At 38.0% G+C, this 16,055-nt stretch overlaps 1 protein-coding gene across 1 annotated transcript in view; it reads right to left on the bottom strand.

The window, feature by feature from the left end:
* The window catches only part of MAN1A2 (mannosidase alpha class 1A member 2), a 138,899-nt gene that overhangs the window by 36,785 nt on the left and 86,059 nt on the right, over positions 1-16,055 (bottom strand). The window contains exons 6-8 of the mRNA XM_074593251.1: positions 15,402-15,496; positions 12,501-12,624; positions 12,008-12,101 (exon numbers count right to left, since the gene is read on the bottom strand). Of these exons, the coding sequence (XP_074449352.1) occupies positions 12,008-12,101; positions 12,501-12,624; positions 15,402-15,496 (313 nt within the window). The remainder of the gene's footprint in view (positions 1-12,007; positions 12,102-12,500; positions 12,625-15,401; positions 15,497-16,055) is intronic.

Here is a 16,055-nt window from a genome sequence, read left to right as displayed (position 1 = left end):
CCAACAAAACAACTTGAGTCAGACAGAATATTCCAGTTGAAAGAGCTGAAGTTTGGCAGCTACAAGAAACTGAAAACATAATCGCTTAATGGAAGAAAGCGTTGAGCAATCTTAACTGTAAGTGCTACCACTTTCTTGTATAATAAAATTAAGCAAAATGACTTCCTAGAACTATAATGATTATGAAACTAAAGATTAAAATTCTCAAACTTGCACAATTCAAGTGTGTGCAAAGACAACAGAAATAATTTGACACAGACCAGCAGGTAAAACTAGCCCAACTAATACATATATTTAGGCAACTCATGTTGTTAGAACCAAATGCATCTTCGAATTGAATGTAGTTTATGATTCTGGAATGTCAAAGGAGTATCCTAATTTGATATCTTACAACAGTTTCTCCTTTCACACTCAGAAATTCACAGCTAGAGCAAGTATTTTCCTTTTTGTATTCAAACTCCCTGAAACTTCAAAACATTCCAGCTACTATTTATAATTCTGGAAAGATTTAGGTCATCTCTCCGAAGACACGTTCACAAATTAAAGATCGATCAACTAAATACATCAAGTCCACATGCGAAAATTAAAAACACATTAGACCATTGCATTGGTGCTTTTAGTGAAAAGTAAAGTTACCCTTTATCACCTGATGTTGTCTTTTCCAGAATACTGCACTCACCAATGGAGTCACCCGGATGAAGCACACCTGCCCCTCTGCCAAGTTTGGAGTCAGTGTAAATCCCAGCTGCACCGGAAGCTTTAAGTAAAATGCTGGAGTTTGCAGTGGATTGATGGGAAGTCAGGTACGCATTTACCTCTGATGACTTTTTTCACTGACAAGGTGGCTCTGAAAATACAGCTAAGGCATGGTAACACCTTCCTGCTACAACTAATACTGCTGTAGGCATGCGCCCACAACCCAGAGTCCCTTTTTGAATAATAGTTTCTATATAGGGGGATTGAGAAGCTCTTAATGTCATTACAAGCTTTAGTTTATTCACGTTAGTCATCCTGTAAGATCTCAACTCTCTTCTTACACATTAAAACCAGGAAAAAGGGAGAGAGAAAGCCTTTATTAGATTAAATCTAGCCCAACATCCATCTATGCAAAATTAGCTGGCAAAACTACTGTCAACAACTTTGCCCTCTCCCGTCAAGTTGTATCAAGACCATAGGAGTTTACATATGCATATATGTACGTGTGTATATATATATATAAAAACCACATGAATGCTGACAGTCAAAAAAAACTGAAAGAAGCAACAAAAGACACTCCCTGTTTTTGATGTGTTTGTGGATTATACCACATGCAATATAAATCCAGGCTACTCTGCATGTTTCTTTCTCCTAGACTTGTATCTATGTACCTCTTATTTTTCTTCTTATGACATATGCTTGAAATTGCGCACACAGCTAGCTGAAGTTTTGGTCACTCTGCAGGCGCTAGGAAATTGTGCCGATTGTAAGACTTACTCAGTCCCTGCTCTATGACTGAGACGGAGTTACCACACCCTACAGTCGGGCTGCATTCATCACCATCCCGCTCCTATTTTTGTCCATAGAGGCCAAAAAGTGCTACAGTGTGATCTCCAAAGATCAGCTCTGTCTTCACATAGATCTCCAGAATGAGATGGTATTTTACCTTGCTGATACAGGACAGTCCAGCTCCCAGTGGCACTTCACGATTAAACGAACCCATCAGGAAAATACATTCAACGTCCACTAAATGAAACTATCAACTCTCTCCCCTCAATGTCACCAAACTGGAAATCTTTCTCACATGACCACCAAAAGGTACATCTCCACACATAATTCAGAGTATGAAGTCCCACATACTGAAGACAGAATGAAAAGAAATAGACTATTTTATGTCACCTGAAATGTACCAGTGCTCTAAAGAATGTCAATATAAACAGCCTCCAACAAATAAGTGATGTAGAAGAAATAAAATAAAAACACATAACTGTAATAAGGCTGTAACAACTTTGTAATTGGACTTTGGTATGCTTTCCTTTGATAGGAAATGAGTAAGTCAAGGACAGTTCAAAAATACCGTTTAGATATATAGAGACACCAATACAAAAATCAATTATTAAAGAAATAACGAGATTCACAGGAGCTCAAACTTTAAAAATCTACTGGGCATGTGTCAAAGGATACCTTTTTAGTCCCCAAACATTTAAGTTACCAGTCTTCAAAGCCAACAATTTAAACTCTCAAGAATATAAGGCGGTACTCTAAGACATGTTGAACTCTGTTAATATAGATTAATTTACTGAATTTACAGTCAGAAAAATAAATGTTAAAGCTGTTGTGGGACAGATTTCAAATTCTAGATACTGATGCACTCCCCACCAAGATCATGCTCTAAAATTGCAGTTTGGCAGTGCAACAAAATAAAATTTTCGTCTCTTTCCACAGCAATGCATGCAAGCACTTTCAAATCTCAGTTATACCATATCCAAATCCTATCTTTACGAATTATTTATAGACACTCCCTTTCAAATGCATAATTCATATACATTTTTAACCTTCAGTAACACTAGAACCTTTAACACACTAAACAAACCTTTTATTTGTTTAGCTTTTTCAGCATCTTGCTCAACAGACCACCAAAACGTCTAACCTTGAAGACTTATAAAACTGTATTTCCTGTAATACACAGCTCTGATGTATTTCAGGAAAACAAAGTTTTAACAGATTAACTTGCTCTTAGTTTTTAACGAACATCAAATTTGAATGCAGTCTTTCCTTGGAACACAGATAATTACATTTGTATATGGTTATAAAGCAGAAGGGCAAGGGGAATTCCCCATCAGAGATTACATAGATTATTTCATATTCAAAACACATGCATGCTTCTAAATACAGAACAAGACAGAATATTTTGGAAAGAAAAATTAAGGACATCTGCCAAGATCGGAAAGAAAATTAAACAGCAGAGAACCACCCCCACCTCCTCATCTGCAACTGATACACGCATGCCTACTGCTGGAAGTCTGGAAATCATGTTGTATTTTTATTTGTTCATAATGTACTCAACTGAAAGCAGATTTAAAATAAAAAACTCGACCACAATAAACACTTGCATTAATCTCCAAACTAACCACCACATAGATCACAAATCTCCAGTTCTATAACTGATGTTCCAACAACAAATCAAAAAAGAAATTTACTTGCTAAATCAAATAAATGTGCAAAGATGAAGTCAGCCTGGGAACTAGTTCTACAAGTACTTTTACAATGGATAAAAATAATTATTTTAATCCTGCACCATTTCTATTTAAGAGAGAGAAAATATCTTCCTTACGCGAAAGGGGGAAAAAAAAAAATCACTCAAGAATTAAAGCATTAGAAACTATTATCCACAAGTCCAAATTTAAGGTATTTATCTGAAACGTTTTGTAAAAGACTTTTTGGAAAATACAGGCTTACTTGATGCAATTCCCTTCACTTTCTTTTAGGTTATGGATGTTTTGCCGGAACTTGATGTTACATTTCACAATTTGATTTTTCATGACTTGGGGTTTCCGGTTTCTCAGTGTTGCCTAGAGCACGTGGGGGTACTAACAGATATAATTTAAGAAACTACTTCTGCTAAACAAGGCATCTAGTAAATAAACAAACAATGTAAGGTTGGGGGGTAGAAAATGCAAAGTACCTTCATAGTTAAAGAACACCAGCAGCTTCAAAGACAAGAACTTTCCAACACTAGCGTCTTTCTCACTACCTATTATAACCAGACTATCAACCTGTTAATCTATGCTACATTTATATTTTTATCTGAAATACTTCTCTTCAGTATTTCTTTAATCTTTGGAAAGACCACTTCATTTTTCAGTATTATTCACTTCACCTTGCAGTCTGCAAGGGTTTTAATCTCCCAGAGGCAGATGTAAAGACTGACAGAAGGGGCTTCTTGCGTAATTTTAACAATGAAAGTCCCAAGAATAGTGATCGAAATAGTGATTTATTTATCAATCTCTGCAGCACTTTTGAAAGTCTGCATTCAAGAGAGCCACTCTTCCTATATATTAGAGCTCACACTGCCAGGATGGCATCCTTCAGCTGACATGGCGATTATTCTCAGCACTCTGACATGCGGGGAACAAGCAGAATGCCAGAGCACCTTCATCAAGTTATCTGGTTAAGGACTATTCAGTCTAAAAGAAATAACAAATGACAAGGAAATTGGTAAATTAAACACACAGACTTTAACGAGCAGGTGGTAACAGCCAATAATACAGACCAGAACTCTTTAGCTACTGATTGATGGGCCATTAAAGGAACTACTCGGGCACAGCCTTGGAGAGCCAACCTGAACTTTGTCACTGATAAGAAGGGTTGTCATGAGCATTATGAGGTATTTGAGGGGACTTGCAGGACTGTGCAAAATGTATTTATGGAACAGCAGAAAGGGCCTGGCCTACGGCTTCAGATATTTAGGGGAAGGGCGAAAGGGAAGGATCAGGGTAGATTGCGGAGGAACGAGCAAGGGAAAAATGGGGAGGAGGTGGGTTAAAAGGGCCTGGTTGCATGTAAACAGGCTGCCGATCAACACGCTCATCTGAGCCCTGCACCCTACCAGCTTTATCTTCGTATTATCATAAATCCTGTATTTTTTGTGTGTAATCCCACTCACTATCCTATGGGTGTAAACAAGGTGTAAACATCAGCAGCTGGAGCAGAGACCGTGGGTCACAGAGCCTGCAGGTCTAGGTGCCAGCACTTGGAGAGACTGGCATGCAAGAGAGGTCTGGGTGCAGGAGCTGGAGGGACTGGGATGTGTGCTACAGAGTCAGAGTGCCGACGGCCGGAGAGAGGGGCTGCAGGTCACAGGGCCCTAGGTCTGTGTCAGCAACCAGAAAGACCCATGCGTATTCATTTTTCCCCAGTGAATTCAATCCTAAATGCACGCGTATATGTGGGATTCAGTAGCTAACTTCAAGCTGGATGAGCTGGTGAGTAGGAGACCTCCGTCTGAAAAGACCCAAGCTCTGAGCCGATGGCTGCATAAAGGGTCCAAGGTTCAAGCACGGGTATTAGGCAGACTGGGAGCCTTTGCTATTATTTGAAGGATCCGTGAGCGTGAGGGTGCATGCATCTACTTGACGGTGAACATCAGGAGGAAGAGCAAGACCTGGCCACCTGTACGTATATTTTATGTGAGCTGTGCCAGTAAAGGCTGTCGGTGGCAGCCTGTGTGGGCAGCTGCGTTAGTGTCCTTTTAGCGTATGCATGCAGCTCTCTAGGATACATCCCTCAGCCTCGCTACTGCCCAAACCTGCAAATGGGAACAGCAGCCAACCACATCCATCGGACTGGGATGGAGACATCTCTACCTGGCTGAGCTTCAGTAGGTGGGAAGGAGGAATGCCCAGGTCTTCAAGTCTGCTGGATGCAGTGGCTTTCTTAAAATCTTTAACAAAGTGCATTACATTTACATCAAATTAATTTTCGATTTTCCTTTAAATACTGACAAATAAATATAGACAGATGGTGTTATGTATTTGCTACAATGTCATATCACAAATGAAAATAGATAGGGTGTATTACTCATGGTTTGTCTATTAGTTGCAACAGTTTAAATGAAGCAGTTCAGTTAATTACCTAGCTCAGCCCAAGAGCATTAGACTAAAACCAGATGTACAGGCAGGCATAAAAATTTAGGAGTATTCACCCAATATTTGCTCTGATTTAATGACAGTAATTTAAAATTGGTTTTATTGCTTTTCCTACCTGTGAAGATTGCACCATTTTAACGGAAGTGTAAATCTAATCCAGTTAAATTAAATCCATGGAAGCCTTCTCTAAATAGTATTTTAAAATTAAAAGTGCTTGGTTTGATTTAATTTAAGCAGTTAGTGTTGAAAACGAAAGACCACCTGAAGAAACTTGAAATATGCACATCCACAAAGAAATTTGCATTGGTTTATTTAAGGACTAGTCTACAGCACAAACAACTGGGAAAGAGAGGATATAAATTTCTCCCTTTCAGCCACCTTGGTTGCGCCTCTACTTTCTCTGTAGTAACAGATGCAGGGAACTGCAAGAAAGTGAGAATATCCCCTTAAGGTGCTACGGCAGTGTGTAAGAAGGCAGGCTAAATACCTGTGTAAATTCTCTTATCTGTCTTTAGAGGCTCGTCATCACTTTGTACACGAAAGACAGCATTTAAATTTAGTGCATTAAATACACATATGTGGACCGATGACACATTGCTGGTGAGTCCTAGTAAACGTGGTGACAGAGTACCCCTCATCAGGTTTTTAACTTAGTCCACTTGCAAGTCTGACTAAAGGGGCTTGTTGTCGGTAGGAGACACAAACACAGCACTGTAGAACAGACTGCAGTCTGAATGTTCATCACATCAGCATTAAGTGACGGTAATTGCAGTATCTGCTATTACATTCCTAATAGTAATGCTCAGCTCATACACCATAAATTCACATATTAGCTTACTTTACAGTAACTTGTTAATGTGCTCCCATATCGCTAAGGTGTAATAAACACAGAAGGCTAACACAGAATAGATATCTCTGCTTATTTTCTTGCAGATGGAAGCCATATATAGACTAAAACACAATTTTAGTTAAACTGACACAACTTTCTTACATAACCAACCCAGGTAAGTCCATAGGTAGCCCAACTACAGGAAGCGAGATGTGAAACCAGAGCGATTTGAGTTCCCCTTCAGTAACATTATTACTTGCAAGAGATGTTGGAACCAGATGAAATGCAATAATTTGTTCTTGGTATTGAAAAGTAGAAAGGAAGAACGCGCAATTTACGGAAACGTGTGGCATGTCCTGACTTGGTAATAACATGCCGATTGGTATTTCCTTTGTTATTGCTTTCTACTGTTCGCAAGTGTGAATTAGAATTAGATTTTCTCACCATATTTTCATTTTTCTAAAAATAATTTTTCTTCATTACAAATTAATTTCCATAATTCTGAAATCTCTTGCTTTTAATCAAAATTCTAGTCGTTACATCTCTCAGCAGGCTTCTCTAGAAAGCACTGTCACTGTTTTTCAAAATAATCTAAATTCAAAGTTGTGATGCTTACATCAAACCAACTACTCACTAAGTAAAACCAAAAGCTAACAAAGTTAACTGTAGGTTCATGTGAGAGGTTAGAATATGCTTCTTGACAGCTATTTTCCTTTCAGTCTTGCAGAAACTGAAACCCCAAGGCAGAGGTATTGTAAATCACTTGTTCCTACTGGACCATCATCTCAGTTCATAAGTAAAAATTGAATCTGTCAACATTCCTGTGGGCATTATAGCTCTGCCTTCTAGCAAAAGCCTCAGTGAGATGACAAATCCTGAGCCGAACCCATTAAAAAGCTGTCTGTCATGCCACTCATGCTGTAATAATACCTGCACATTATATGCTCAAACACAAATATTTAGCCTACAGATGACATCATTTTCCTCCTCCTGGGTATAACAAACTCAATTCTTGCTACACAGCAGTTAGGGCCCAGTCATGTACAGCTGTATTATGAAGCATTTCCACTGGAAAGCATGGGGATTTAGCAGTGACTAGTAAGCCATTCGCCCGGCAGTTTTTAGGATTGGGTTTTGTGGCATTCAAATGGAAAAACATCGATGGGATGGAACGGCAGTCCCTGTGCAGCCCTGCCTGCTGTGGCTCCTGACCCTGGTTGCTGCTGCTTCACGAGGCAGGAAGAAAAAAAAGTAATCTGTCACCAGAACAATTCTTCAAGTGCTACGTCAAATGCATGGAAATGTATATTCATAGAAGTGTAAACAATACGAAGATTTGGCTATAGATTAGATTTATGTGACACTAGATGACTACTCATCTCTCCATCTTGTTAATAACCTGGAAGCTATGGTCACACCCTTCTTGACGAAATCATAATTACCAATTGCCTGGTAAGTTACTTTATTGATCATACCTTTTTAGGTAATTTTTAACAGAAACATTGTCTTGTTTGAATGAAAACATTCTTTGTAAGCACCATCAGAACAACGAGTGAAAAGGAGAGTCTGTAAGTCACAGGGCACTGTCCCCAGAACATCACTCCCCAGCAGCGAAATTGCAGAACATGCTGTTGGTATCAAGACCCAAAGGCCTCCACTCTGATAGATCAAACCACAGCAGAAGTGACTCGTCAGCTGAAGACCCTGAATCCTAACACCAGGAGAATGGCAACAAGGTTGCAGCACCTCACATACCCCATTCTCCTTCCTCCGACCGAAGAAGAAAACAGATGAGGGGCATGTATTTTAAACACATATTTAAATGAGGAGAAACAGACAAGACACAGCAACATGGCCTAAGATCTGTGGAAGCTAAAGACAGAAATATTCTGAGGCTTAGAAAAACCCTGTAACAATTGGTGATCTACAATCAGCCTAGAAGATTTGCCCAAAAATTAGCTCATCATCGTCATTCGAGAACCCTAGATATGTGAAGAGGACTGGATAGCCAGCGTCCCCTTCTCCTTTGAGTCCAGACAACTTGGACATGTTTTGGTACCTTTGAGTATGAGTGAATTAAACTTATGAGAAAATGAGAGTAGGTAAAAATCAACTGGCTTAATGACTCTCTAAACAAATAAATATCACCTTCCCCTTCCATAAAATCTAGCACTGAATTTTATTATCTACTTTACCAACACCAGTAGCTGAGATATAAACTTCATATTTGTGAGTTTTATCCAGTTCATACAAGGTTCCGACGGACAACATGATATTTAGATTGTGCAAAATCTGAGATTAAAAAAAAAGAAAGGCAATATGTTATGAGACCTTACATGTGCTAAGAAGTTACTTATATGGCAGCATAAATTACTGAACAGATCTCTAGAGCAAAGAGAAAAAAGGAAGGAAAGATTTCTAAATGGGGTATTGCAAAGGCACATTTAATACTTGGGATTGCTAGTCAAAGTTGATGCAATCCTTGTGGACTTTTTTGGTTAAAAACACAAAATGAGGATGTGCTTAGGCTCCTTGTGCAAATACCTCCAACAAGGTAACAAAATACTGCATCAAGTATCAAAGTAGAAGGTATTGAGATTTTTCCACAAAATTCTTGTTGCAACTAGAGATACAGTCCTATGGGGCCACACCAAAACCACAGAAAATGTTTGAGACTTCTCTTTTCCTCCACAAATCTGTCTTGCAAAAGGAATTGTCTTTAAGTATTCAAGTTATCAACCAGTTAGAACAAAATTAAACAGAAAAACAACACAAAAGTGTATTTTTTTTCTATTCAAATCCTAACTTTTTTCTTTAAAAAAAAAAAAAAAAATGTTAAAAAAACCCTAGAACTGCTAAGAAAACTTGACCTAAATTGATTCTTCCATTATATATTTTGTTTAATACTCTCTGGATAATTAGCTGGTAGTAATGACATTAATTAGTCTGACTGCTATGTGCACATCACTGATATTTTTACTACTTTGAATAAAGGTACCCAGCACTAGAATGATGATATACCCACCGCTAGAATGATGGGTACAGAAATAGAAAATAAACCAACCACTAGAATGATGCTATATTGCAGCTAAATCCCATATTTCTTCAACAGTGTATTTACGTATGTATTTATGTAGATTTATTTTACCTATTTCCCACCCCTCGTGATTTAGTTGGAACCCTGTACAGATTAACAGAAAACCTAACAAGAACTGAGCCAAAAAAGTCTGAGGAGGGAAAAGAATATTAAAAGGAAGAGAAGAGGAAAAAAAAAAAAAAAAGAAAACCCAGAAACCCAGAAAGGTCAGGTTCAAGAGTTACCAGTATCTAGGCAAATAGAGTTCTGAAATAATTCTCAGAAACTATCTGGAGTAAGTACTTCGTGCAAGATAAGATGCATCAAACTAAAGGTCACAGCAAAGATGTAAAGGGCAGCTTTCCCAGAAGTTGAAAGAAGCAAAGTTATGCTTTGGTACACCTTCCATTGTCTCAGTCTTTTCAGTTCTAAAGCATAGAACAAGCCAAACACAATGCTCTTTGAAATCACCTTCCGAGGAGGACATAAAAGCCTTGCCTGCCCTTAATACCAACAACGTGACTCAGGTCAGTATTGTGGACTCTGACATGAGTCCTCTAGTGAACTGAGATGTAGCCTGTGAAGGCATCACCCTTACTTAACTGACTTCTGTGATGCAGGATACGATCTCTGCAGCAGAATCAGGAGAAAAATTCCTAAACTTCAGCTGTTCCAGCTCATACGTCCGGTGTTTCAGTGCCTGTGTACCTTTACTGTAATTTCTGAAATTTCTGCAAATAGTCACTGAAGAGTGATCTATCAGGGACACACAACAAAGACAGTTTCTCATCGTTCCATCCTGGTTTGTGGCAGGAAAAACAGAATTAAGGATTCTTGCTCTCTCATCCTCACAAAACTTTTCAAGATATGCTTACAAATGCTTGTTGCATTGGAGATATCTTAGAAACACTACCAGAATATCTGTATCTGCACTTGGAAGCTTATTTGCTCAAAACAAACAAACAAACCAACCAACCACCAAATTCCAGGAAATAAGTTTGTGGCTAATGAGCAACACAGAAAAATTAAAGGCTCTATAAAGTTGCATTTACTTTTATCCTAAGAACTTAAGTCTCAGCCTGCAATCCTAAACTTTAGTCCTAAATGCATTATCTTTCAAAACTCATTTAAATTGTATGTCTGAGCTCCATCAAATTTCTGCAAAATTAAAATTTTCACTGTATGTTTATTCTCAGTGATCACAATTCTTCCCAAGAGCTGCTAATTCTGAGCATTATTTTTACAAATGACAAAAAGCCCCTAAAGAATTGTGGTGATAGGCCACATGAGACTGCTTTTGATAAAAGTAGCAGAGCAATTGGTTAGGAATACAAAAAAAATAGAAAAAAATATTTCAGAACAATATAAAATTGTCTTTCGAATAAATAATAGATGAGTATTTGTATTTGCTCACTTTCTTTTTTCTGAATGCATCGTTAAACCTAAATTTGTCTCTACTCATCAATCCACATGTCTGTCTCAGAAGGTGTCACTATTCACTCAAAGATATTAGACTATTTGGGGAGAATTTTGGCCTGAATGATCAGATTAGACAACTCTGTTCACAGTCACTGCAATGACAGCTGCATTCATTTCCCTCATATACCAGACATAAAGTCAGAAGCAAATTCTCAGTTTGCAAGCCAGAACATGCTCTGCTGGATATTTACAGCCAACTATTGAAATCCCTGAAACCTGTCAATGATGTCAAACAGGACACAAATAGATAATCTTGCTTCTTTTTCCTAAATAAACTTGCATTCATAAAAGAAACAGGAACAGAAACCTTGAAGAAAAAGAATTCTCTTTTACACCCACTATGAAAGCACTGAACTTTTCTTCGAAGAACCACTTGAATAAAAGGAATCATATTTGTGTCTCTAACTTCATGTTTTATCTCTCCACTTACATTGTCAGCAACAAAACCAATTTTTTTCTTTTCATTCCAAAGTCTTTATTTAGTTTTTTTTTTTACACAAGTTGCATTGATAACAGCAGGATCTATTGGGAGGTTCATCAAATGGCACTAAATAGAACAATGATGTTTGTAAATGTCAGTTCCTAATACCAGCTCAAATTTAACCACCACAAACATGCATTACTTATACATTACCTTACAGTAATCCACTAACCAGATGGTTTGCAGAACAAAACCAGGAACAAAATCAAATGAGGAAACTATTTTCAGCCTCATCCTTTATTACTGAAGATTTTATTGACTGATAAAAGTACGGATAGGAACCAGATTTAGTAGGAAGCTGCTTTCAGAAAGTTACCGTAAAAAAATCGAGCTGCGTGACTTCAGAGAGCGACAGGCAAAAAATTGGTTTCAGGAGATCTCAAGTCTAAGTAATCCGACATTGCATGTTTTCAAGCAATGCCGTTCATGTTCTACAGAATAATTTTTCTGATCTCCAACTCAGCAACAAAATAAGAAGTAGAGCTTTAATTAGAAATGAATAAAATAAAAATACTTACGCTGACCCCACCGGCCTGTTCTTGGATTCAAATAATTTGGATAAAGTCCATTAGGACGATCCATTTTTTGAAGTAACTTCCGAATGTGCATGACCTAAATTAAATCAAGAATCAGGATCACCACTAACAACGTTCATCTAATTTGTTATTATTTTTTTTTAGTAGTAAATTTTCTTAATCTGAACCCAGAAACTTTCTTGAGGGCTTCCTGCAGATTAGTACATTTTTGCTTTTAAAGGACTGCTCACATAAACAAGTTTAAAAATTACGATTTTTAAATCTATGCTGAGACAAATAAGAAAACTTGTGTTGTCGTAAATTTCTACTTGAAAAAGTCACCTATTTGGTAACAGAGATACAAGGATGAAAAAACTCACCTGCTACCGAGAATGCAAATAGAATGCAATATAGAAAGTACTTCCCCTTTAATGCAATTTATGATGAAACAGTATAAAGGACGCTTTTATGATTAAAAACTGAATTTCAGCCTCACCTTGTTGTAGTATACAGGATCCCCTGTCAAATAGCTGAGGTGGACAAATTCCATGTGCAGAGTACCAAACTCAGCGAGGATGCTGCTACCAGCAGAAGCCCAGCCCCAGTTTCGACCCACGCCACTGAATTCCAACAGGCACGCATAAAAGAGGGAGAAAAGAACAAAAAATTCAGAATTACTGCACACAGCACTAGTTAACAACGACCACATGAAATCAAACAAGTAACAGCAAAATATTAACCCGTACTTATGATTACAGGAGTTGTGGTTTGATTTATCAGTTGGTTCATTGGTTGGGTCTTTTTGGAAAAAAGATACCCTAACCTCATCAACAAAAACTCCTGTGATTAAAAGATGTAATATCTTGATGTCACAGAAATATAATGACTTAGCACTGGCACAGTCCTGACTGTTGTTTGTTCATTGGATGTTCCCAAGAACAAGAATCAAGAGCAATTATCAGATGAGACAAGTGTACTTCTCAAGGTGGCAGCATTCGCTTCCCTATTCTGCCAAACATCTGCCGTGTTCCCTTTACCTGTGTGGGATGCGCTTCAAGTCAGTATTAGACACTCCAGCAGATTGGGACCGGGCCCTATCTGTATCTACATAGGAAAACAGTATGTTTACTGTAGGCGGAATATTATGAGTTCCTCAGGCTCCCAAAGAATCAACAGAAAATAACATATACGTCATATCTTTTGCGCTGTAAGAGATACCATCTTGCTAAGTCATAACTTCTATGATTAAACCAGATTAAACTCTGGTTTAATCTAATATGGGAGTTTTCACCACCTTTCAGGATCGGGTCTTTTAATTTCTGAAGTTAACTACATTTTCCTGGAGATTACTTCCAATTCCTCACATAAAAGATTCCCGTTATCAGTAAGACCACAATCAATTAGGAATGTCTTCTTACGTATTTTTTAAATTATAAATTAGAAAGAGGAAATGTAAAGGAAAAGTGTTGGTAATGGAACAGTATTTGTAGCTCTGACCTGAGACAGAACACCACCTTTAAAAATACAGTAACCACTGTTTACAGAGCGTAGAGAGACAGAATCATAGCTTGTCTCAGGGGTTTTTAGGTACAGCTGTGATAAAAAGTGAAATTAAGCATTTAATTACGAATACAAAAGCTAATAAAACACAAGTCAATAATTTTGCAAATATTTCTTTCAGGTCTTCTCTTTTCACTGCCTGTCAGCCTCACGGTAAGCATTCTCATATACGCCTGCTACCATCACTGTCCCCCCCAGCATGCCAGCCACTATTTTCTGTCACCGCTGTGATGCTGGCTGGTTTTGTACATTACCAAGAGACTGATAGAGTAAATGCATAAACAATACCAGCATACAGGAAATTTCTGGCATTCCAATCCTTTTCCCTCTGCCTACAGCAAATCCTCCTCCCTGCTCCTGCCTTCCTGACTGTGCTCTGACGCCCGACCTACGTGTTGTACTGATAAGTATCCATGCATCTACTGCTTGCAGCTTCTTAAACCTCGCCATCTATGTCGCTCGAGCCAGTGAACCAGATGCCTGTGCTGCTCAAGGAGTATGGCCACCTGGGCCATTCAAACACACTGGAATCACAGTGCGGGCCTGGGCTAAACAAAGCAAAAATTAAAAAAAAAAGCTCACTCACAGAGGAATTTCAAGCTGTATGAAACCGCAGGAAGAACACAGGACTGAGTAAACCATAACACTGCACGGAAAGTGTGCAGGGAAATTTAACCCAATAACATTCATTGTACAGAGGCCCAAAAAACTGGAAAACGCAGCACAGGCAAAGCGGAGAAAAGCCGGCAAAGTTGGTGAGGCCCTGCACCAAAAGAATCAGAATCGTTTTGGTTGGAAGAGACCTTTAAGACCATCAAGTCCAACCGTTAACCTAGAACAAGTAAAGGTTCATATAAAATACGAAGGTTCATATGAAAATAACAACTGTTTAGCAAAGGTTTCTATATTCTTCCAAACCACAGCTCCATGGTCTTCACCCAAGGAGTGACAAAGTGAGGATCATTTCCTGATCACAAAATGGCACCTACAGCTAATGCTCTCAAAGTAGTCCCAAACGTTTTCGCAGTCTAACAAAGCACAACAAATACCTATCCTAAAAGGAGAACAATTTAAAACAATTCAAAAACTCTCTGCTATTTACTATCGCGAATTCGTAAGTGCACACACAATCTAGAAATGCATCCCAATTCAGCTACTGTTTAAGAACATAACAAAAATTTAAAAAGCAGCTTGCACCAAAAACGTTCTCTCAAACTCTGAGGGAAATCCCAGCATTGAACAAGCAATACAAGATAAATTAAACAAGGCAAGTCTCTTCCCCAAGGCAACGCAGCTCATCTAATTCAGTGTCTGACCTGAACCGCCATCTAAAGGAGCCTCTCCATCTCCATGGACCATAGTGGACTTCAGCACACTAGCCTTTATACCTAAACTGAACTGTAAAATGAATTAATATCTTCAGAGTCCCATCATCTTCTCAAACATTGTGAGTCTTCTAAAGGTAACATACAGCTCACACAGTACATAAAACCCAGTACGTTCAACGATGGACTGCAAACAATTTTGGTTTTTAGTAGGTCTTTAATGACTAAAGAACCAATAATTAAGCTCTAGAGCAACACATGGCATAATAACACTGGGTATGTTCCAATGTCATGTTGAATCAGGAGAAAAAAAAAATCATGGTCACAATTTATTGCAGTTAATGAGACAGAATGCTCTGAACTCTATTAAAATTATTCTGAAGTGCCAGGAATGCCAATTTGTCTACATCTTCTACAGTTCCACTATTAAAAAAACCTGACATAAGCCATTACTAATTTTAAGTTGGGTGGAGGGGGAACAACGCACTTCCCGACAAAAGAAAATTCATTACCTTTTCAGATTCACCATTGCCCATGGTATACCCGTAGGTGTGTTGAAGGCTGGAAGAAGTTTTCCTGCCAGTTGCACAGCTTTGATCTTGAAAACCTAAGATAGTAGGATCAATTACAAATAGTTACAAAGTCTGATTTATCTCCAAGGACTATAGAGACTGAAATTTCCTTGCCCCACCCACCTCTTTGTATTAGAAAAGCTTTACATTGTAAAAAATATATTAACTTATCATTTATTTTTTGCTTGTTCATTTTATAAATTTCATTAAGATTTGAACATGAAAAGAAAACTTGTAATTTTCATTTCTTTCCTTCCTTGCTCTCCAGCAATAGTGCTTAGGTTCCTATTAAAGAAGAATATCAATTCTCCTCCCACCTCCCTCCACCAATATTAGGAATTTCAAGTGCTCTCTAAAGAAGTCTTTAAACCATACTTTATATTTTATAGCTAAAAATCAAGAGACAACTCCCCCACACAAGTATTTTAACTTTTACAAATTTCCAATATCTTTTTAACAATATATGCTTATAGTGCAGACGGAGGTCCTACTCTTTTATGAACATTATCTATGCAAAACCATATATACACAGTTTCCTGTAGCTTTTCCTTCATTGATAATGCATAAGAAAAATAATTATAGGCTTAATCTCCC

Source organism: Larus michahellis, chromosome 1, assembly GCF_964199755.1.
Source record: "Larus michahellis chromosome 1, bLarMic1.1, whole genome shotgun sequence".
NCBI classification, from domain to species: Eukaryota; Metazoa; Chordata; class Aves; order Charadriiformes; family Laridae; genus Larus; species Larus michahellis.
Note: the sequence above shows the minus strand (reverse complement) of the source record. Positions and strands in the feature narration are given on the sequence as shown.